The sequence below is a fragment of the Oryctolagus cuniculus genome, chromosome 10 (genome assembly GCF_051225735.1).
Source record: "Oryctolagus cuniculus isolate XC-2025 breed Fujian yellow rabbit chromosome 10, ASM5122573v1, whole genome shotgun sequence".
Lineage (NCBI taxonomy): Eukaryota > Metazoa > Chordata > Mammalia > Lagomorpha > Leporidae > Oryctolagus > Oryctolagus cuniculus.
In genome coordinates this window covers 103,995,571-104,017,426 of record NC_142876.1, presented here as the reverse complement: position 1 = coordinate 104,017,426, position 21,856 = coordinate 103,995,571, and the positions used below count along the sequence as shown (strand labels likewise).

General features: G+C 44.9%; 1 protein-coding gene across 9 annotated transcripts in view; it reads right to left on the bottom strand.

Annotated features, from left to right (window-relative positions):
- KIF15 (kinesin family member 15) overlaps positions 1-21,856 on the bottom strand; it is a 94,623-nt gene that overhangs the window by 25,757 nt on the left and 47,010 nt on the right. For 8 of the 9 annotated variants that reach the window (XR_007921580.3, XM_089306417.1, XM_089306415.1 and 5 more), the window contains 11 exons: positions 21,161-21,258; positions 19,501-19,680; positions 13,303-13,512; positions 10,604-10,729; positions 10,338-10,460; positions 6,279-6,402; positions 5,482-5,558; positions 4,990-5,199; positions 4,123-4,297; positions 2,112-2,247; positions 961-1,102 (listed from right to left, as the gene is read on the bottom strand). Coding sequence is in view for 8 of the 9 variants with exons in the window: in XM_089306417.1 (XP_089162543.1) it covers positions 961-1,102; positions 2,112-2,247; positions 4,123-4,297; positions 4,990-5,199; positions 5,482-5,558; positions 6,279-6,402; positions 10,338-10,460; positions 10,604-10,729; positions 13,303-13,512; positions 19,501-19,680; positions 21,161-21,258 (1,601 nt within the window). In the remaining variant the exon portion in view is untranslated. Of the gene's footprint in view, positions 1-960; positions 1,103-2,111; positions 2,248-4,122; positions 4,298-4,989; positions 5,200-5,481; positions 5,559-6,278; positions 6,403-10,337; positions 10,461-10,603; positions 10,730-13,302; positions 13,513-17,869; positions 18,003-19,500; positions 19,681-21,160; positions 21,259-21,856 lie in introns of those variants that run through there. The other variant, XM_089306420.1, reaches the window with a different exon arrangement.

Genomic DNA, 21,856 nt, shown 5'->3' with positions numbered 1-21,856 from the left:
AATACATCATGATACACTGCTGTGGTCTGCAGACAGTCTGGGTGTCCCCTAAGGCTTCATGTGTTGAAATTTACTCCCCATTGTGAGGTACTGAGAGGGTGGAAACTCTATCTTTTGCCAGGCAATTAGGAATAGATAACCTCAGTAGGGTGGGGCCCTTGACTGAATCCCAGCGGCTTTATAGGCAGAGACACACATGCGGTCTCCTGCCATGTAACGCTCTGCCAGAGAGAAGATCCACGTCAGATGGGGCTTCCAGACCTCGCACCTCCAGAACCATGAGCCCAGCAAACCTCTTCTCTACAGAGCAGTCTGCCTCACTGACTCCCTGATATGATGAAAAGCTGACCAATCCATTTAATGGACTCTTGTGCAGTTGCAAAGCAAAAACAAAACAGGAGAGGTTTTTCCCTTTCTGGCATGGGGTAAACTCTAAAATATTACTTTCAACAACAACAATAACAACAACACACTGGGCAGAATGACAGCAACACATGCTATCAATTTGTGCAAAATCAAGAAAACAGAGGTGACACTGATTGACTTAGCGACATCAGCTGCGTCCACAGCCAGTGCTGGTCTGCTGGAAAGCTACAGGGTGAGACTTGCCACTGCCATGTGCATCACTTCCACAAAGGAAAAGCAGTCTTCCATTAAGAGACACAAAAAGCATCACTGCTAAACTAATCATTACGGACGCCGACTTACTGGTGTTTTAAGCTTATGATGGATAAGGAAAGCTAAGGTTCCCATACCAGGAAACCCTGCGTAGGGCTGTAGGCACATTAGAATGTGGGTCCCATCTTGTCCTGGGGTAAACATCCAATACTAGGCCCAGTAGGACCGGGGCTGACCTGTCTACAAGGGATTCCATCTTGCATGCAGCTAAGCCATCAGACTCTACTAGGAATAAAAAGAGTAGCACGGACCTAAGAGCGAGCACTGTTTCAGATTACCCACCTTCAGCGTTTCAGCATGGATTTTATTCAGCTGGGAAACTTCCTGTCGCTTGCAGGCTTTGGTCGCTTCCAAAAGGTTTTCAAGATTAAGGTTGGCTTTCTGCAAAGACTGAAGCTCTGATTCCATTTCTAGCTGCCGTTTCCTAACAGATATTGTAAAACTGAGTTATTTCAGGTAGTCAAGTATTTGCAGAATATTTTACAGCTTGAACTCTCACATAACTATAGTTTTCTCATTTAGAGATATTTTCTCAGATAATACTCTGATGTTGCTATTGGGGAAAACACAGCTCAGAGATGGATGGCTGCTTAAGGTACACAAGTAGTAAATGGTAGAGATCAACTTCAAAAGCCCAAGTTGTCCATGATGATACCCTGCGTGGTGTTACTTCTAAAATGAACCCATCTTTATATTTTAGGACCGCATTCATGTGAGTTATAATGTGAATGTGGTTTATCATTTTTCTTTTTACACAATGAGCATCAGGTAAGAATATCATAAAACTTCAAATTCCTTTTTTTTTTTTTTTGAAAGGCAGAGTGGACAGTGAGAGAGAGAGACAGAGAGAAAGGTCTTCCTTTTCCTTTTCCTTTTCCGTTGGTTCACCCCCCAGTGGCTTCTGTGGCCGGCGCACCACGCTTATCTGAAGCCAGGTGCCAGGTGCTTCTCCTGGTCTCCCATGCAGGTGCAGGGCCCCAGGACCTGGGCCATCCTCCACTGCACTCCCGGGCCACAGCAGAGAGCTGGCCTGGAAGAGGAGCAACCGGGATAGAATCTGGCGCCCCGACTGGGACTAGAACCCGGTGTGCTGGCGTTGCAGGTGGAGGATTAGCCTAGTGAGCCACGGCGTCAGCCAAAACTTCAAATTTCTAAAAGCATTAGTTCGCGACAACTGTGGTTTACATGTGGTAACCTGACAGAGACCTGACTCTGCAAGTGCTGGATGCTCATCCCAACGGGAGAGCGCTGCCCACGACGTCTGTCCCGCCCAGCTCACCCCAAATACACGCCAGAGCGGAAAGCGAGCTCCTTCTCTGTCCACACAAGCTGGCTGCCCGGATGAGAGCTGATCAACTGAACCATCCGCAGCGACACTACAGCGAGTCAGACTGTAGGCAGACAGGCAAGCACGCGTGCGCACCACACTTTACCTCGTCAGTTCCTTGAATTCTTCGTATTCTTGCTTTGAATTATTCAGCTCTGTCTGGACTTGCAGGAGGTGCGACTTTAACTTCTCAGTGTTTGCAAATGGCTCTTTCTGAGCTTTCGGAGACAATCCCGGCTGACCTGATACAAAGGAAGCCATCTCAGTTTTTGAAGGTTAAAGTAACAAAGTACTTTTTTAAGTACTCTGAGAGGTACCAATTTTGAGGCACAAGGAGGACAACCAGAACATGGGTCAGCAGGTGGCTCCTAAAACACAGAAGCCTGCAACTTAGCAGCAGACACAGTTGCCAAAGAGAATTAGAAGTTGTGCTCAGGGGCCAGTGCTGTGGCATAGCGGGTTAGGCGGACACCTGTGACGCCAACATCCTATATTGGCACCGGTTCAAGACTTGAGTGCTCTGCTTCCAATCCAGCTTTCTGGTAATGTGCCTGGGAAGGCAACAGAGGATGGCCCAAGTCCTTGGGCCCCTGCACCCACGTGGGAGACCTGGAAGAAGCTCCTGGCTCCTGGCTTTGGATAGGTGCAGCTCCAGCCATTGCAGCCAATTGGGGAGTGAACCAGCAGATGGAAGACCTTTCTCTCTCTCTCTCTCTCTCTCTCTCTCTGCCTCTCCTCTCTCTGTTTAACTCTGACTTTCAAATAAATAAATAGATCTTTTAAAAAAATGAATTGCTTAGAAACAAATTATTCAGGAAGCAAACTGCAGGACAGCAAATGGCAAGAACATGGCATCATGTACCAGGCAGAAAATCTGAACGTTCAAGGATGAATATGGGGGAAAGAATGGACTGAGATCGGTGTATAAAATGTCATGTGAAAGTCGTTCAGGATGCAAGGATGTTGCAGAACTGGTCGGGACCAGAAACTGCCATTACTATCTTGTAAGGGAATTAAGAGTATTGTTAAGGCCAAAATATCTGACAAAATACACGGCATTATAAAGAAAAATCACTGAAATAAAACAGGACTGATTTGAACTTTGCATCTAAAATCTGAGTCTATCCGCAATCCCAGCACTGCGGCTCTTACTCGTTTCAGCTGTGACACAACAGAAGGCTCACCACAGGCAAAGTTTAAAAGCCAAGGGACAGTTTTCTTTAAGAACGCAGGATACAAAAGGCACGTTCAACCCAGAAAGAAACACAGGTGGACGCTGAGTGCGACCCCAAGGTGTGTACACTGGGAGCCACATCACCAGGACCACAGGCTGCCCCTCTGGCATCTCTTACACGCCACAGACCTCCTCCAGGCTGATAAACACTCACACTCCTATGTATTCATGTTTGATTAGTCAGCACTTTCTGTCTCAAATATTCTAAACAGGAGCATTCTATTTATTAAAACAAGAATATCTGAATACATGTATCAATAAAAGAGAAATATAATGGGTATTTCCTTGCTATATCTCTTAACCTACATAATTTATTAATTTTTGATTTTTTAGAGGTTTATTTATTTATTTGAGAGGCAGAGTTACAGATAGAGAGAGCAAGACAAAGGAAGGTTTCCATCTGCTGGTTCACTCCCCAAATGACCACAATGGCTGGAACTGGGCTGATCCAAAGCCAGGAGCTTCTTCCAGGTCTCCCACATGGGTGCAAGGGCCCAAGCATTTGGGCCATCCTCCACTGCCTTCCCAGGTCACCAGCAGAGAGCTGGATTGGAAGAGGAGCAACTGGGACTTAAACTGGTGCCCATATGGGATGCTGACTTTGTAGGCAGAGGGCTTAGACTACCACACTACAGCGCCAGCCCCTGATTATTGATTTTTGAGAAGAAAAGTTAGTAAATGCCTTTCTATAACACGAATGAATAAGTGTGAATTACTTCTTGGCCTTCAGGCTAAGATCAAGTGAATATGTATAGGGGGAAAAAAAAAACTATGTGCAGAGCAATGAGCAGGCAGGTCTCGGGGCTCAAAGACCCTAAGGACAAGGCCCTGCGCACGCTCCTTACAACAGCCCCCTTCCCAGGCGGTCACAAGCACACCCTACCTTTGTTGTTCTCTGCGCCACATACTTCAGAGAACACTTTTTCTAGTTTTGCAATGGTCTGAGCATCCATTTCCTGGGCTCTTTTCACAGGCTCTGACAGCCTGAGTCTTCTGTTCTCTTCCCTGAGGGAGTGATTTTCCATGGCATACTTGGCAACTCTCGGGTGGTGCTCGATCTGCGACAGAAGAGTCACACAGGTGTGTGGGCAGCCATTAGACAACGTTCGGGACGCCCAGGGCAACCACTGTGCAAGGCGCCCTGGGATCACCCTGAAAACATGCACATCCTGCAGCTCTGTGACTCTGCACTGGGGTCTGACCCCTTGGAACACAGACAGGCACAAGGGGGACACCATGTCAGACTGTGTGCACACAAGCAGAGTGGTTAGGCCCACAGACTGGAAAGAACAAGGAAGCCTCTGTCCAACAAGACTGAACTTCCCTCCAAGATACATCGACAGGCAAAGCGCAAAACAGTGTACAGAATAAAAGTAAAAATATCTATTCATATGTTTGAACATGTATTAAAAACTCTGGAAGGATACACAAAAAGCTGATCACTAATTATTCTGTTTGTTTAATGGTAGGGCTCTATCCCCCAGCCACGCTCCCTAAGGTCCACGTGAAGCAGACCAGTGGGCGAAGTCCTGCGTGACCTGCTGCAGCTGACACTAGGTAGTGGCACCAACACAGCTTGCCCCCTTGTCCAGGGTAAAGCACTTGGGAAAAGGCACTGTGCCACCAGGCTGTCAGCTGAACTCATTTAAAAACCATTTCCACTGTATTAAAGAATGCGTCCTTGGTGACCAGTGCTATTTGCTTGGAATGTCTGGCATCTTTACAAAGAGCAGAAGCACCGTGGACTCACCTGATCGCGCAGAGTCTGGATCTCATCCCTGAGCTCCGAGAGCAAACGGTCCTGCTCCTCGGGGAGAAAGCAGCCCCGGGACTCCTTGTGCAGCTTCTCCAGGCGCGTGATTTGGTCCTCCCGGAACTTAACAATCATTTTGTTGGACTGAATAAATCTTTCCTTCTTCAGGGTGAGGTCTTCTAACTGGGTAATTTTTTCTACCAGGGACTTAAGAAATGTATGATTTGATAAAACATGAATAGTTCAAAAAGTTCACAGAAAAACTGAATTAAAAGACAATGTACATTTCCCACAAACTTTCTGAAGCACTCTTGCAATTCAGCTTCTCTAAATTTTCATAAACCCATCAACAAAAACTAAGTTGATCAACAAATTCAAAGTTGATCTTAAAGGCAAAAATAAGACTCTTCCCAGCCTTCCTTTACTCTCCTCTTTCAGTCTCTGGAGAAAGTTTCCTGGAGTGTCCTTTCTAGAAATTCGGATCCCTACCTTCTTTTCCTGTTCAGATTTCTTAAAGAATAACATTGCTTCCTGGAAATACTTCATGTAATCCGTCTTCTCTTTGTCTGCAATTGAACCAGCAAGAAGGAAAGAGAAAAAAAAAAGTCTGTTATTTGCCTTTACAACCAAAAGATGAGGTAAAAGAGTGGGGGCCGACAGCGCTCGGCTAACCTGAAAGAGCCATGCTGTCATCCTCAGATTACAGGTTTCAAATAAGCCCACCCACATTGGTTCCTCTGGTGAAAAATAAGTTTGTCTTTATTCAGTTCACATATATTATAGAAGTGATCTTTATTTAGTTAACATATATAGATCATACACAGGACAGGAGCAGAAGTAAAATAAAATCAAATGGATCTAAAAGTAAAAATAAAATAAAATGGAAAAAATATCAGTGCTGGGCATCTCTCGAGATCTTAGTCACCTCCTTAGTTTTATGGATTTCAAAGTCATTCATTCTCCATCGGCTCTTCTCTGAAGAAAAATAAGTCTTTCACTAAGTAGGTTTAGTGAACATAGACACTACATGTGCTAGGATAAAACCTTGGAAGCGGATCTAAATGAAATTCACTAGGTTCTCTTTTTAGCACTTCCTAGGGGTGAATTATTCAAAATCGTCCTGACTTCCCCTTCGCACTGAATCTCAGGGAACTCAGAGCCCAGACTAGCGGGAAGCGCTGGGAAGCCTCGTCTGTGGCACTGTGCCTCGCTGTGCACTGTGCCTGAGGGCTCTCACAGCAGTGTTCAGAGGTCGTGCCCAGGGAGAGACGCTGTGCACAGCCTACCTCGGCTCAGAAGGCTTCCTGGTGGCATGTGCCCTGACGTGAGCTGGGCCAGCTGTTCTTTGAGCCTCTTCACTTCAGCTTGGAGCTGGCTCACATTTCCTTGTGTGTCTTCATTAACCACTGCCTATTTAAGAATTAAAAAAACAACAACAATTAAAACAATGCTTTTTGAGTTGAATACTCCTACCTATGTTTTCTTAGTATGACTTGGAGTGATGGACCTCAAACAAAACTGCATTTCCATCTCACAAACCGTTGAATGGCCACCAGGATCCGGGTGTACAGAGGGAGTCCCTCTACCTGTGCCTGCATATCTCGAGCCAGAGAGAGATGGCTGCCTGCCAGCCTCCCTTCTCACCACTCTGCCTGAGGCTCCCTCTTATGGCCCTGCGCTGCCAGGCTAGGCCACCTTAGGATCTCGTGTGTTCACCCAACACCTTCCTTCAAGGAGGATGGCCTGACCCCACCCACTCAATGGAGAAGAGAGAGCACAGCTGAGGGGTACCCTCCTGGCTCTGGGGAAGGAGCCCAGCCTGGACGGCTGGGACGCTTTGCAAGGCTGGCCTAAGCGGTCAGCCTGGCAGCGACAACCCTCTCTGGAGGAATCTAATCTTTTTAAAATTATTTTCACTTTGCAAATGCCTATCACAGCTGGGGCCAATGCCAAGAACCTGGAGCTCAATCTGGTCCCCTCTGTGAGTGGCAGGGACCCAAGGACGTCAGTCCTCACCTGCTGCCTGCCAGGGTGTGCATTAGCAGCAATCTGGAATCCGAAGCAGAGGCGGGACGTGAACCCAGACACTGCAATACAGGATGCACGCATCCCAAGTGGCGTCTTAACTGCTGCACAAAATGCCTTTCCCCAGGGGCTGATCGTGGCGCAGTGGGTTAACCCCCGCTCTGCGACACAAGCATTCCACCAACACCAGTTCAAGTCCTGGCTGCTCCACTTCCCATCTAGCTCCCTGCTAATGCACCTGGAAAGCAGTGGAAGATGGCCCAAATGCCCCTGTACCCACATGGGAGACCTGGATAGAGTTCTAGGAGTAAGCTGCTGGCTTTGCCCTGGCCAAGCTCTGGCCATTGAGGCCACTGAGGGAGTGAACCAGTGGATGGAAGATCTCTCCCCACTTCCTGTAACTCCGCCTTTCAGATATATATTTTAAAGCCCGCCCCTAGTCCCTTTTTTGGCTACATGACCTCCTGGTAGAAGGGCTTGGTTTGACAGCTCCATTTCTGTTTTCTTAGCACACTAAATGGCATCTTCATTTTCTTAAAGAAATATCATTTTAAGGTGACTTCTAAAATGTTAAAAAGGCCCACAAATGAATACAACTCTGTGGTGTATTCAGTTTCAGTAGCAGGGGAGGGGTTACACAAGAACTCTCTGTACTTTCCATTCAATGTTGCTGTGAACCTAAAACTGCTCTAAAAATACTTTATTAATTAAAAACATTAAAATTTAAGAAGACCCACAAAACCCACAGGGCAATACCAAGTGCAAATCAGAGCAAACCAGAGCAAAGAGACCCAAAGTTGGGAAACAGTCAATCCCTCAGTGAGGAAAAAACATCCTCCCACATGCCAAGATCCCCTGAACTCTGTCCTAGGCCCAGCGCACCCCAAGGGAAAGCTCTAAATAGCTCATCCTCAGTAAGTCTCAACAAGCCTAGTGCGGACAGGCTGGGGCAGGGACTCACCATCGGTAGTGACAGTATAAAGCTCCTGGCTTTGTTGTTCTGTGTTTTGGAAACCATGGCCAGCTGCTGATTCTTATGATGTGCCTCACTAATAAATTCTTCTGACATCACTGCCACCCTGGTGACATCATAATTCTCATTATCAGGGCAGCTGTACACTCTCCAAAGATGTCTGATAAGTCCCGAGAGAGAGGTCAGGCAGCTCTAGTCTTTTCCTCCTCATGTTACCCACACCCCACTAAGGGTCATAACCCAAGGAAATGGAGTGAGTGAACAGGCCGATACCCTTGATTCACCTAGGAGAAAGGGTGACAGGGCCTCTCCAGTCCAACCATGACCTTGGGGAAAGAATGACCAAATTCCTCCTTGAAAGAGAGGAGAGATGAACCTACTAATTTAAAGCACAACCTCCTATCTAAAACCAAAGTGGTCTCCAACCTCTCAAAATAGGTGAGGGATTCCTTGGCCTTTTAACAGTCTGCACCAGGGCCTAGCAAAGTACAGTTCACAGGCCAAATACAAGTACAGGCCACTGCCTGTTTTTACAGATAAGCTGTATCGGAGCACAGCACATTGACTGTCTACAGCAGTCTTCTCACCACAAAGGTGGAGCTAAGTAGCTGGGACAGAGGGCATGTGGCCCAACAAGCACAAAATATCCATCATTATTTATTTGAAAGAGTTTCAGAGAGAGAGAGAGAGAGAGAGAGAGAGAGACAGATCTTCTGTCTGCTGGTTCACTCCCCAGATAGCCACAATGGCCAGCTCTGGGCTAAGTTGAAGCCAGGAGCCAAGAGCCAGAAGCCTCACCCAGAACTCCCACATATCATCTATCACTTCATAAGAAAAGCCTGTGGTCCCTGGTACACACCAACATCAAAGGAGTTTGTTGTGTAGAAGCAAAATGGGCCATCTCTGGAGGAGCAGATGGCTTAAAAGGCAAAGTGTGCAATGTTATCAAATCCCTTTTACAGAACAGCCTCCCCTACCATGCACCTGCACACATGCACTGATAAAATAAAAGCCAAATGGCTGCACAGTGGATGAAGAAAAAAAGCAAAACCCCTTTGTGATCCTTTGAGACTTACTCATGGACAAGTTGCAGCATTGACATCACATTGAGAACTGAAAATAAAGCAATTTTCTGGAGCCTATCAATATATCAGTATTCTGCAAGGCTTGTGGCGTGGGTGTGACAATGGAGTTGCACAACTTATAGCCACCCTGATTTCCATGGGCTTCTACCCCAGGACTCACTCAGTTGCTCATCTCCCAAGAACGCTGGGCTCTGAATTCCCCACACATCTTTTCTTGTTATAGAAGTCCCAGGCCTGCCTCCCCTTGGTGGAATGCTGGTTTGGTCTCTAATTCAACCTTTATCTCCTGACTTGATTCTGCCCCTGAACAAAACAGTCTTTACTTTTAACCTCTTGTGATTTTTGGTTCATAGTACACACAGTTCTGCTCTAGCACTGTTCAGCAAATAAATGTATTCTTCAACCCAATGACAAAAGAAAATCTTTGCCACCCCTTAAAAAATGTTAACCAAATGGGGCCAGTGCAGTGGCACAGTGAGTAAAGCCGCCACCTGCAGTGCTGGCATCCCTTATGGGCACCAGTTCGACTCCTGGCTGCTCTACTTCCTATCCAGCTCTCTGCTATGGCCTGGGAAAGCAGAAGATGGTCCAAGTCCTTGGGACCCTGCACCCATGTGGGAGACCTGGAAGAAGCTCCTGCCTCCTGTCTTCAGATTGGCCCAGCTCTGGCCATTGTGGCCATCTGGAGAATAACCAGCAGATGGAGGATCTCTCCCTCTCTCTCTTCCTCTGTAACTCTGCCTTTCAGATAAATAAATAAAACTTTAAAAAAATTAATAACCACAAGGGGCCAGCGCTGTGGTACAGCAGGTTAAGCCACCGTCTGCAGCGCCAGCATCCCATATAGGCACCGGTTAGAGTCCTGGCTGCTCCGCTCCCACTCCAGCTCCCTGCTTGGGCCCCGGTACCCACATGGGAGACCCCAAAGAAGCTCCTGGCTCCTTTGTGGCTACTGGGGAGTGAACCAGCCGATAGAAGATCTCTGTTCTTCTTCCTTTTTAATTCTGACTTTCAAATAAGTAAATAAATAAATCTTGGGGGAAAAAAAGCCACCACAAGACCTAGCCTAGGTCTCTCTGTATGAGATAGGTTAGAAAAGATGAAACAAATTTTGCATACAGTTAAGATAAGCTTCTTTGTAGAAGTTGATGTTAAATTGAAAGTTGATGTTAAATTCACACAAAAAAAGTTGATGTTAAATTCACAAAAACCGCATTCTTTGGCTTCAGTATTTTTCTAATTTACTTAGTAAAGTATTTTACCTTATTTTTAATCAGCTTGGCTCTTTGAGCAAAATTAAGTGTTGACAGAGTTTCCCCAAAACACCTGGATCCAGGATGAACATTTGCAATGATGGCTGTTTTGGCATTACCCCCAAGGGAATCCTGTTAAAGAAACAAATGGTGAGAAACCACAAGATCTTTTTTAAACAAAGATATCCCCTTGCCACCAACTCTGCAATACTGTCCCACTATCAGCCGTAGTGAACATGACCACAAAGCAGCCAGGGCCCAACCACCTACTGTACCCGCAGTAAGAAGGTAAGCTTGGAGTCTCTGTAGCAAACATGTCTCTGCTTTCCATTACCCACGTCCACAAGCGCTGTAATGACTTGGCCCAGGCAGCTCAACGATCGATTTATGTTCCCTGCTTCCTACGGTATTGGGGAAAAAGAACACAAATTCAGTTGCCCTTGTTACTCTTTTGGTGTCTTGAATTAAAAATGTCTAGGGGACGGCACTGTGGCATAGTGGGTAAAGCTGCCTCCTGCAAAGCCAGCATCCCATATGGGCGTCAGTTTGCATCTGCTGTTCCACTTCTGATCCAGCTCCCTGCTAATGTGCCTGGGAAAGTAGTGAAGGATGGCCCAAGCGCTTGGGCCCCTGCACCCACGTGGGAGACCTGGAAGAAGCTCCTGGTTCCTGGCTTTGGCCTAGCCCAGCTCCAGCCATTGTGGCCATTTGAGGAGTGAACCAGCAGATGGAAGACCTCTTTCTGTGTCTCCCACTCTATCTCTCTCTGTAACTCTGCCTTTCAAATAAATAAAATAAATCTTTTTTAAAAAAAATATCTACTATGGTGACAATTCTGGATGGAAAGGAAAATCAAGGACAAAATTAGTTAAGTACAACTAACTGTATTTATTTATTTATTTTTAAAATATTTATTTGGGGCTGGCGCTGTGGTGTAGTGGGTAAAGGGGACCCCTGCAGTGCCAGCATCCCATCTGGGCACGGTTCAAGCCCCGGTTGCTCCACTTCCAACCCAGCTCTGTTATGGCTCAGAAAATAAATCTTTGAAAAAAAAATTATTTATTTATTTGAAAGGCAGAGTTACAGAGAGGCAGAGGCAGAGAGAGAGGTCTTCCATCCACTGGTTTACTCCCCAAATGGTCGCAACAGCCGGAGCTGAGCTGATCTGAAGCCAGGAGTCAAGAGCTTCTTTCAGCTCTCCCACACAGGTGTAGGAGCCCAAGGACTTAGGCCATCTTCTACTGCATTCCCAGGCCATAGCAAAGAGCTGGGTTGGAAGTGGAACAGCCAGGACTTGAACCAGCACCCATATGGGATGCCAGCACTGCAGGCAGCGTCTTTATCTGCCATGCCACAGCACTGGCCTCACAACTAAATTTAGAAAATAAAATGTGCTCAACCATCCTTTGGTCTTTTCCTATTTGATGCACAGTATAATTTTAGTGTGGTGCAAAGACAACACACACTCAGTAAAACTGTACTGTGAACTTTGATCTTTTCCCATGTTAGTGATACATGGTACTTCAAAAAGTTTGTGGAAATGTAATACTCCAATGGAAGTTTATTTGATGCAATGCATTATGAAATCATGCATAGGTCTTCGTAATGCCCACTTTAAGACCCCTCATATCCCTCTCTCCGGGATCCTCTCTCAGGATGCTGGGCAGGGGCTCCTTGGCAGTCAGGAATCACAACGGGAAAGAACTGATGCTCTACAGGGTACTTTTCATGCTCATCTGTGATTTCTGGTAGGCAGAGTGTCTTACACGCATTTTTTGTTGTTGTTGGCCAGGCAGAGTTAGACAGTGAGAGAGAGAGAGACAGAGAGAGAAATGTCTTCCTTCCGTTGGTTCACTACCCTAATGGCTGCCATGGCTAGCGCTGCACCAATCCAAAGCCAGGACAGGTGCTTCCTCTTGGTCTCCCACGCAGCTGCAGGGCCCAAGCGCTTGGGACATCCTCCATTGCTCTCGCGGGCCACAGCAGAGAGCTGGACTGCAAGAGGAGCAACCGGGACCAGAACCTGGCGATCCAACAGGGACTAGAATCCGGGATGCAGGTGCCACAGGCGGAGGATTAGCCAAGTGAGCCACGGCACCGGCCTTAAACGCATTTTAATTGAAGATATTTTCAATTTAAGATGCGTTTATAGGGATGTAACTCAAATGTAAGTAGAGAAGTGTCTGTTTAAATGAGCTATTTTATTATGCTTCTCATCTCAATGAAAACACAAACCTTGGATTGCCTAAAACTGCTTGCGAGCTCAGCAGGCTCAAATCCTCACTTTTAATGCCAGAGCTGACCTCTATGTGTAACTCCTCTTCCCCAGCCTCTGGTTCCACTGCTGATACCTTTGCCTAGGAGTTGGTCCTTCACCCTTCACACTTGAACTATTAAACAGTGTAGCTGGTCTCTTCTCTCTGTAGGCTCTCTCCTCTTGATTCTGCAGTAGTAGGTCAGATGACCAAGATTTCATAAAACAGGCTTTCTTCTCTGGCTCAAAACCTTTGAGTGTTTCCCAGTGTCTAGAAAATGAGCACCAACTTGGCCTGGCATTTGTGGTCTTCAGTGGTCTGAACCTGCCTGCCTGTCTGACCAATGAACCCCTCAACTCAGCTGAAATGGCGCAAGCCACTCTCACTCCGCCTCTGCAATGACCCTGAGGGTGCCCCCCGGGCAGCAGTCCCTGTGCCTGCTGTGAGACAACTCAAGACTTCCTTCTCATACTTCCACAGCAGTCTGTGTCTCACCCTTCTTCCTCTGACCACCATCCCCCCAGCAGGAGTTCAACCACCCTTGCTACTGATGGACTTGACCTATCCATTACCCTTACTGCCCAACCCCACAACAAAGATCTCTGTTCCTTTCAGATAGGAGCAATTTCTTATTTCTATGCAGTCCTCACAATTCTGAGTATGATACTGATGTCTAGTACGAATTCACATGCAAGTTCAAGACCACAGTTTCATTTTACCTTCAGCCTCATCCCCTCTGCATGGGTATCTTTTTGCCTCTCAGATCCTGCTAAGTCCACCAGGTTGAGCAGGGAGGTCCGTATATTCACAGTCTCATTGCTTTTCTCCATTGACTCAACTGTGATTGTAAAGACTGCATGAGACCTCGAGGATTCCCTGTTCATTGACGTTGATGCCACACGTCTGTTTCGCCACCCTCCAGACAACACCTGTGCAAAAAGAAAAGTGTATTAAAAACAACAGTGGGGGCCAGAGCTGTGGCGCAGTAGGTTGATTCTCTGCCTGCGGCACTGGCGTCCCATACGGGTGCCAGTTCTAGTCCTGGCTGCTCCTCCGATCCAGCTCTCTGCTATGGCCTGGGAAGGCAGTGGAAGATGGCCCAACACAAAGATCCTCTTTCTCTCTCTGCCTCTGCCTCTCAAATAAATAAATACATCTTAAAAAAAATTATTTTTTCTAAAAGAAATCACGTTATCACAAGTTCCAGGTGGTACACAACAGTCACCAAAATCAGCAGGAAATCTGCACAGGGTGGTGAGTAGGACTGCCGGTCCTTCAAGGATACACTCGTTCCCCTTTGTTCCCCCACTACATTCTGGAAAGAGAACAAACAGGAAACCTGAAGGCACAGATCCAGAACTGGCTTTACCATTCTCTGTGTTGAAGCAAATCATAAAATCTCTCTGACACTCTGTGAAAATGATGGACCACAAGAAAAAAAAAAAAAAAAAAAAATAAAAACATAGGGTTGGCGACATGGCTCACTTGGTTAATTCTCTGCCTGTGGCACTGGCATCCTATATGAGTGCCAGTTCTAGTCCCGGCTACTCCTCTTCCAGTCCAGCTCTCTGCTGTGGCCCAGGAAGGCAGTGGAGGATGGCCCAAGTGCTTGGGCCCTGCACCTGCATGGGAGACCAAGAAGAAGCACCTGGCTCCTGGCTTGGGATCAGCGCAGTTCCAGCCATAGTGGCCATTTGGAGGGTGAACCAACGGAAGGAAGACCTTTCTCTCTGTCTCTCTATCTCACTGTCTATATCTCTGTCAAACAAACAAACAAACAAAAAAACCCCACAACAACTGTAAGTTACCATAAAGCCAAAGTTGTATCAGTTCTTCTGGTCTACACATCTTTTTTTTTTTTTTTTTTTTTTTACAGGCAGAGTGGACAGTGAGAGAGAGAGAGACAGAGAGAAAGGTCTTCCTTTTGCTGTTGGTTCACCCTCCAATGGCCACCGTGGCTGGCGTGTTGCGGCTGGTGCGCCGCGCTGATCCAAAGGCAGGAGCCAGGTGCTTATCCTGGTCTCCTGTGGGGTGCAGGGCCCAAGCACTTGGGCCATCCTCCACTGCACTCCTGGGCCACAGCAGAGAGCTGGCCTGGAAGAGGGGCAACCGGGACAGAACCCGGCGCCCCGACCGGGACTAGAACCCGGTGTGCCGGCGCTGCTAGGCGGAGGATTAGCCTGTTGAGCCGCGGCGCCGGCTGTTCTACACATCTTTATTTCCCTCTCCATTCCCATGGCAAGCAGTATAAGCAAAGGTTCAGATGGAAGGCTCTGGAATCAGAGGGACGTGAGCTCAAGTCTTGTGATCAAGCCCAGCCGAACCTTTTCAGGCATGGCCTCCATATTTTTACGAGACTGGGGTATCCACCCCACAGTGCAGAAATCTGAATCTAATGTGTGCAGGAATCACCTGGGGAGCTGCTAAAACTCAGCTTCAATGTGAGGCTCCGCCCGAGTCTGCATTCCTGAGCAGCTCTCTGGTGATGCCAAGGGTCAGAGGACTCCACTGGGAGCTGCGAGGCTATACTACGTGTAAGTATAGGGCAAAATAGGAATTCGTAACTTTACCTAAAAGGAGGTCGCACAGTACTGGCATATACCCAATAAATGCTAGCTGTTACAACTCCTTCCACTAACCACACACAGTGCAAAAATGAGATTTGTACTTTCCGTATTTCCTGGATGCTTCTTTTATATAACATTAACTAGCATATATTAAATATTAAATAAATTATGAGTTATATATTTATATACTTCAAAACAGCAAAAGACAGTTCCTCAAACATGGGAAAATTCTCATGCAATATCATCAATAAAAGCAAAGTGTAAAAGTAGTACTATATCTGTCATCGTGACCAGAGCAACAAGGGAGAAGCAAATACAAGCATGTTGCTTGGATATCATATAAATACCAAGAATAATAAACAAAAATGCTTGGCATATGCTCCTGGATCAGAAGGCCTGATACTATTAAGATATCAATTTTCCACCAAAACAATCATTAGGTTCAATATAATTCCATTCAAAACCCTAGCAGATGTTTTAGTAGAAATAGATAAGCTGGTTGTAAGTAAATTGCAATGCACCAAGAAAAACCAATATAATTGTTAAAAAGAACAAAATGGAAGAGTTACCCTGCCCTATCACAAGACCTATTTATTATTCAGCAACAATCCATAATAATCAACAGATTTGTATTGGGTAAAAAAGGCCAATGAAACTGAATACAGTTAGATATAAACTCATACATGTTTAGTTAATTTATGTTTCTGCAAAGGTGCAAAAACAATTAGAGTCTTTTTTCCCTAGCAAGTTGGACTGCATTCTAGAGCAACAACAAAAAGGCCAGAAAAGAGAAAGAGGTATTGAATAAAACCGATAAGAACACGTAGATGGTAGAATGACCAGTCCAACAATATCAAAAGTCACATCAATGCAAATATTTGTAAATTAAGAAAGGTAAAACTGTCAGAGTAATTTAAAAAAGGCAAAACTTTGGTAGCGATCTGGTTTACAAGAAATAACTAAAGCATTAAGAGGCACAAGGACTGAGGGTAAACATGCACTGGGCAAACACTAATCTAAAGATGCTGAGTGATAGGTGAACATCAGATGCAACAGATTTGTAAGGCAACTATGTGACAGGAAAGCACTGATTATAGATCAAAATCAAAGGATAAAGTAATTCTCTACTTGTACATGCACATAATAAAAGTCTATTCCACATGTATACATATGTATTAAAACAGACAAGAATCTATAATAATCAACATAGGCAGCAAAACATAAAATAATTAAGGTAGGTACTTGGCACAGTGGTAAAGATGCTGTCTGAGATGCCCACATGCCACGCTTGTATGACGGTGTGAGGCACTGTCCCACTTTCTGGTCCAGCTTCTCTCTAATGTGTACCTTGGGAAGCAACAAACTGATGGCTGAAGTACTTGGGTCCTTGCCCCACGTGGGAGACCCAGATTGAGTTCTGAGCTCCTGTCCAACCCTAGCTGTTGTGAGCAGTTGGGTAAATAGCTGATGGAGGATCTCTCTGTCTGCCTTTCAAATAAAAATAAATAATTTTGAAAACTAAAGGAAATTGACACACCTCAGCCTCCAGTGCAGGATCAATATATCTCTTTGAAGCACCATGCATTGTACCTTCTTCTCAAGCACACACTGTTCATCCATTGCTCACTGTATTAATCCATTAATTCTATCTCAAAGAATCCTAGAGTGAGGCATTACACAAACCACATTCTCTGGCCCCAGTGCAGTTGAGGAATCAACATGAAAAATAAATTAGAAATCTCCATATAGTTGAGAATGGAAAAATAACATTTATAAGTAATTCATGAGTAGCAGAAAAAGAATCGAGATCTATACAAGGATTATATTAAATGCTTTTATCACAACAGAAAGGCCCAAATGAGCTGAGGGTCCATCATATGCAGCAGGTAAGGAGCAGGATGATAAACCCACAAAAGAAAAAGCAAAGAAAATGCCAAAGAGCCAGGACGTGTCAACAACATCAACTACATAAAACCCAGCAAAACGGCAGTTACAGCAAAGGTATTCAACTTTATGCCAATACATTTGAAAACTGAGAGCAAACCAAAATTTTTCTAGGAATACATAACTCTCCTAAAACTAACCCGAGAAGGAATAAAATGCTTGCATAGCTCTATTTTATTTTATATGTAGGTAAAACTCACACAAAATAAAAGGCCCAGATGGTTCTGCAGATGTGTTCTACCAGACTTTCTAAGCTTATTCTAAACAACAAAGTTCTGGAAAATAGATAAAGATAAAGATTAAAAAAATTAAGAAGAGTAGGACAAAGGCAAAGTATAGATTGATCCCAGTCTTTAACATTGGTGAAAAATACCCAACAAAACATTAAATCTAATTTAGTATTTTATCATGTTAGGATGGCAAAGGAGATAAGCCATGTAACCATGTCAACAGAGGTAGAAAAAGCATCTATCACACACTCTTGGTTTTATAAGGTAGTTTTAGCAAGGTGGCTGATTATAAAAGTGGTCTGGTAAGCATTGACTGCACTTCTACACATACCAAACAGGAAATGTAACTGAAAGGAGATTATGAGAGTAACAAAAAATACAATATATTGCAATAAAGCCAAAAAAATTGGTAAGACTTTTATAGTGAAAACTACAAAAATTATATTCCCAGACATTAAAAGCTTAAATAAGTGAAGAGACATGCAATATTCCAGTACAAACTGAATGTTTTATAAAGACGTAGGCCTCTCTAAACTCGACGATACCTGAGACAGGATAGAAGGATTCATTATATCAGCCTCTCTTGACCGGATGGGTATCCATTTCCAGCTCCCAACCAATCAAAAGTAAGCAGTGTCCAGATAATAATAGCAGAAGACACCTTACTGTGCCATCAGGGACTGCCCCCACCCGCAGGAATGCCCAGAACCGCTCAAGACAAAGGACATATGCACTTCCCAGGGCGGTGGTGGTGAGCAACACTGGCATTGTGCCCAAAAGGAACAAGTGTGCCTGTGCAGAACACTGTGCCGGGAGGAACCCAAAGTGCTGTGTGGAGTGCCAGGCCTGCCTACCCCACAGAAACCACTTCCTGCAAGGCTGTTGTCTTGTGTTGGAGCATAACCTCCCTCCGACCGCCCCCAAACCTTATCTGGGCTGCACACAGGCTTATGCAGAAGGTTAAATGGGAGACTTGTTGAAGATGGAAGAATAAATCAATGGAATGTTATAAAGCTGTGAAAATAAACACAATGTGGACTTATTCCGTAAACCATGTTAAAGTAAAAAAGTCATAGAATGATAAAAAAACATTGCTTAAAACTCAAAAACAGGCTAAACCAGTCTGTGTCTGCATATGCAAGTCTGTGACTGGGAAGTAAAAGAAAACGGTGACATTCAGCACACTGCTGAAGCAGAGACACGGGCTAGGGAGGAGCACCCAGGAAAACAGGACAGCACTCATGACGTTAGACTGTCTAATGGGCTCCTGCAAGTCCACATTAATATCATGCTTAAAGTTTATTTATTTTCATTTTATCTGAAAGGCAGAGAAACACACAGAGAGAGAGAGAGAGAGAGAGAGAGAGAGATCTTCCATCCGCTAGTTCACTCCTCAAATGTCCACACAACACCAGGAAGGGACAGCTAAAGCCAAGAGCCCAGAACTCAATCCAGGTCTCCTATGTCTGTGGCAGGAACCCAAGTACTTGAGCCATCATCCAGTGCTTCCCAGGCAATGTCTAAGCAGGAACCTGGATCAGAAGCAGAGCAGCCAGGACTTCAACCAGCCACTCCAATATGAGATCGGAGTGCTCCCAGGGCCAAATATCTGCACCCCACCATACCACACCCACATCATGTTTAGTAACTTACATGCAACGTGCCAATATTTCATATAGATCAAATATGATATATTAAAACACTGCTTTAATCAACTGGCCAAGATCAGATTCCTTAAAAATGTGAGAATAACTCACATCTTTGGATGCTCCAAAGAAGTTGGCTTTTGATCCCTACTAAACAAGCAGAGGTGCAAAGTAGGAACAGTCAGATTAAAGCCAGCGTTCCTAAGGGCTCCGCAAATAGGCAGCTCCCAGGAGGAGCCACTAAAGTAATATAAATACTTACAGATTGTTACCTGCAGGGTGGCCTTTAGAATTACCTGATTAGAATGAACAGCACCAAAATAATTCAAAATCAAGCAGTTCAAGGTTCTTTTTTAGCTAAGGAGAGATCTATGAAATACTAGCATTTTTTTTTGCTTTACTTCTCATGAACACTTTTGTATTATGCCTTTATGGAATGTTTTTGACAGCTCAGTTCTCTTTTTGTGACTGGGATGTTTGCACAGCATGTCTGTTGCCCATGCATCCAACAAACGTTTCTGGCAGTGCACCTGATAGGCCTCGGCAGCCGACGTTACCACCTGCTCCACCGCACCGACGACGAAGACTCCCTTCTTGATGTGCTCCCTTAAGTACAGGCCAGCAGATGCAGAGTCCAGCAGGTCATAGATCTGCTCATTGTAGATTTCAATAAAGGAACATTTGCAAAGGAAACTCTTCCCAGCTCCAGCCTGTAAAAGAGATACTTCATTCAGATGCATTATGTTCACATCTTTATCCTTAGCTTGCACAGCTAAAGTATACATTTTGTATACTATTATCCCTTGATACAATATAAGATAGCCAGAAGTTAAAATCCAGGTAATTATTTTCAACATATCACATTTTAAAGCAAACTGTGGTCCCAGGAGCCCTCAAGGTTTCGGAGATCCCTCAGAGCCAACACAGGGAGATGGGAATTGAAAAGTCTTATATATTGGATTTCTTTATAAAGTTTTATTTGAAAGAAATGTTGTGCTCTTTAAAAGACTAAAAATAATTTATTTCAAAAGACTGTAGGATTCTTTTTTTTTAAAAAAGGGATTCCAATTTTTATTTATTTATTTTCATTTGAAAAGCAGAGAGAGAAAGAGACAGAGTCAGACAAGAATCTTCCATCTACTGGTTCACAATCCAAAAGCCTCCAACAGCCAGAGCTGGGCAGGCTGAAGCTAGGAGCCTGGAACTCAATCCGGGTCTCCCACATGTGTGGAAGGGACTCAAGTATTGAGCCATCATCTGCTGCCTCGCAGGGTGCACATTAGCAGGAAGCTGGATCAAAAGTGGAGAAGCCAGAACTTGAGCCAAGCACTCTGAAAGGGATGCAGGGAGTCCTGAGCAGTGTCTTAACCACAGGCCTCACATTCACCCCTCTATAGGATTTTTAACCACAGAAATGCATGGCACTAACTTTAACTATTTCATTGGCATGCAACCTTTGTGTCTAACTGCAACGTCAGAGATAATTTCAGCAAATGATGTTAAAAAGAAAATTCCTTAGACCAATTGAACTTAGTGGAGTTTATCTGAGTAAAGCAAAACATAAGAGATTTGTGAATCAGGTGGCTCCCCGAATCAAAGCAGGTTCTGAGAGCTCCAACCAAGACCATGATCAAACAGCAACTATAGGAAACAGAAGCAAGGCAAAGACGGGCTGGAACTGTATATTTCGAGAATGGCCTGACCTGGGAGTCAATAAAAGAAAAGACCACATCCCAGAATGATAGAGCCACACCTCCTGTGGAGCCAGGAAACCATGGTAAGGGGGTAGCAGGTGCAACAAAGGCAGTAAGGACAGGCCCATCACTACTAGACGTCATGAGCTTAGTGCAGGCAGCTGACAGGCTTGGTATTATTAGTACAGCTGTTTTCTTGGGTTGAGACTTTCTTATGCTTTCTCTGCTGTGAAATCTTTGGAGAGCCTGAGAAGTGATACTTCCCTTCCTTATAAACCCATAATCTAGGTCCAAGCACGATGCATGCTTATAAACTAAAAACTCAGAATCCTTAATTTCACCACAAGAATTAAAAGGTGTTTTTGTACTACACCAGCCCATCCACACTGGAGAATCTCATCCATGGCCCTCCATGCATCATGAACTAATTATTAATAGCTAAGCACTTAAAACCAGGCATTTCATAGAAGCACTTTAATTTTATAGTACATTTTACCTTCTCTTTTTCACGATCAATTAAGGAAAACAAATATTCAAAACTTCGTGGGATTACTCCTCTCAGGTTATGAGAAAAATTATCAGATTCAGATGGCCCTAAAAAAAAAAAAAAGAAAAGAAAACCTGCTGATTTTCATTCTGCCCCAAGAGTACTTGAAAATGGCAAAAATGCAAGGCAATTTACACAGAAACAAGGTGACATATCGAATAATCAGTTTCTTTTTTAAAAAAGATCTATTTTATTTATTTCGAAGAGTTACAGAGAAAGGTAGAGACAGAGAGACAGAGAGAGAAAGAGAGACAGAGAGACAGAGACAGAGACAGAGAGAGGTCTTCCATCCATTGGTTCACTCCCCAAATATCCACAATGGTCAGAGCTGAGCCAATCTGAAGCCAGTAGCCGGAAGCCAGGAGCCAGGAGCTTTTTCCAGGTCTCCCATGTGGGTGCAGGGACCCAAGGACTTGGGCCACGCTCCACTGCTTTCCCAGGTGAATTAGCAGGGCGCTGGATGGAAAGTGGAGCAGCCAGTACTCAAATTGGAGCCCATATGGCATGCCAGCACTGCAGGCCAGGGTTTTAACCAGCTGTGCCACAGTGCCGGCCCCAAATAATCAGTTTTTCACTTGTCCTCCAAACAAGTTAAATTCAGTCTGTTAGAGACAGGTTAATAGAACCCAGCCATGAATGGAACGG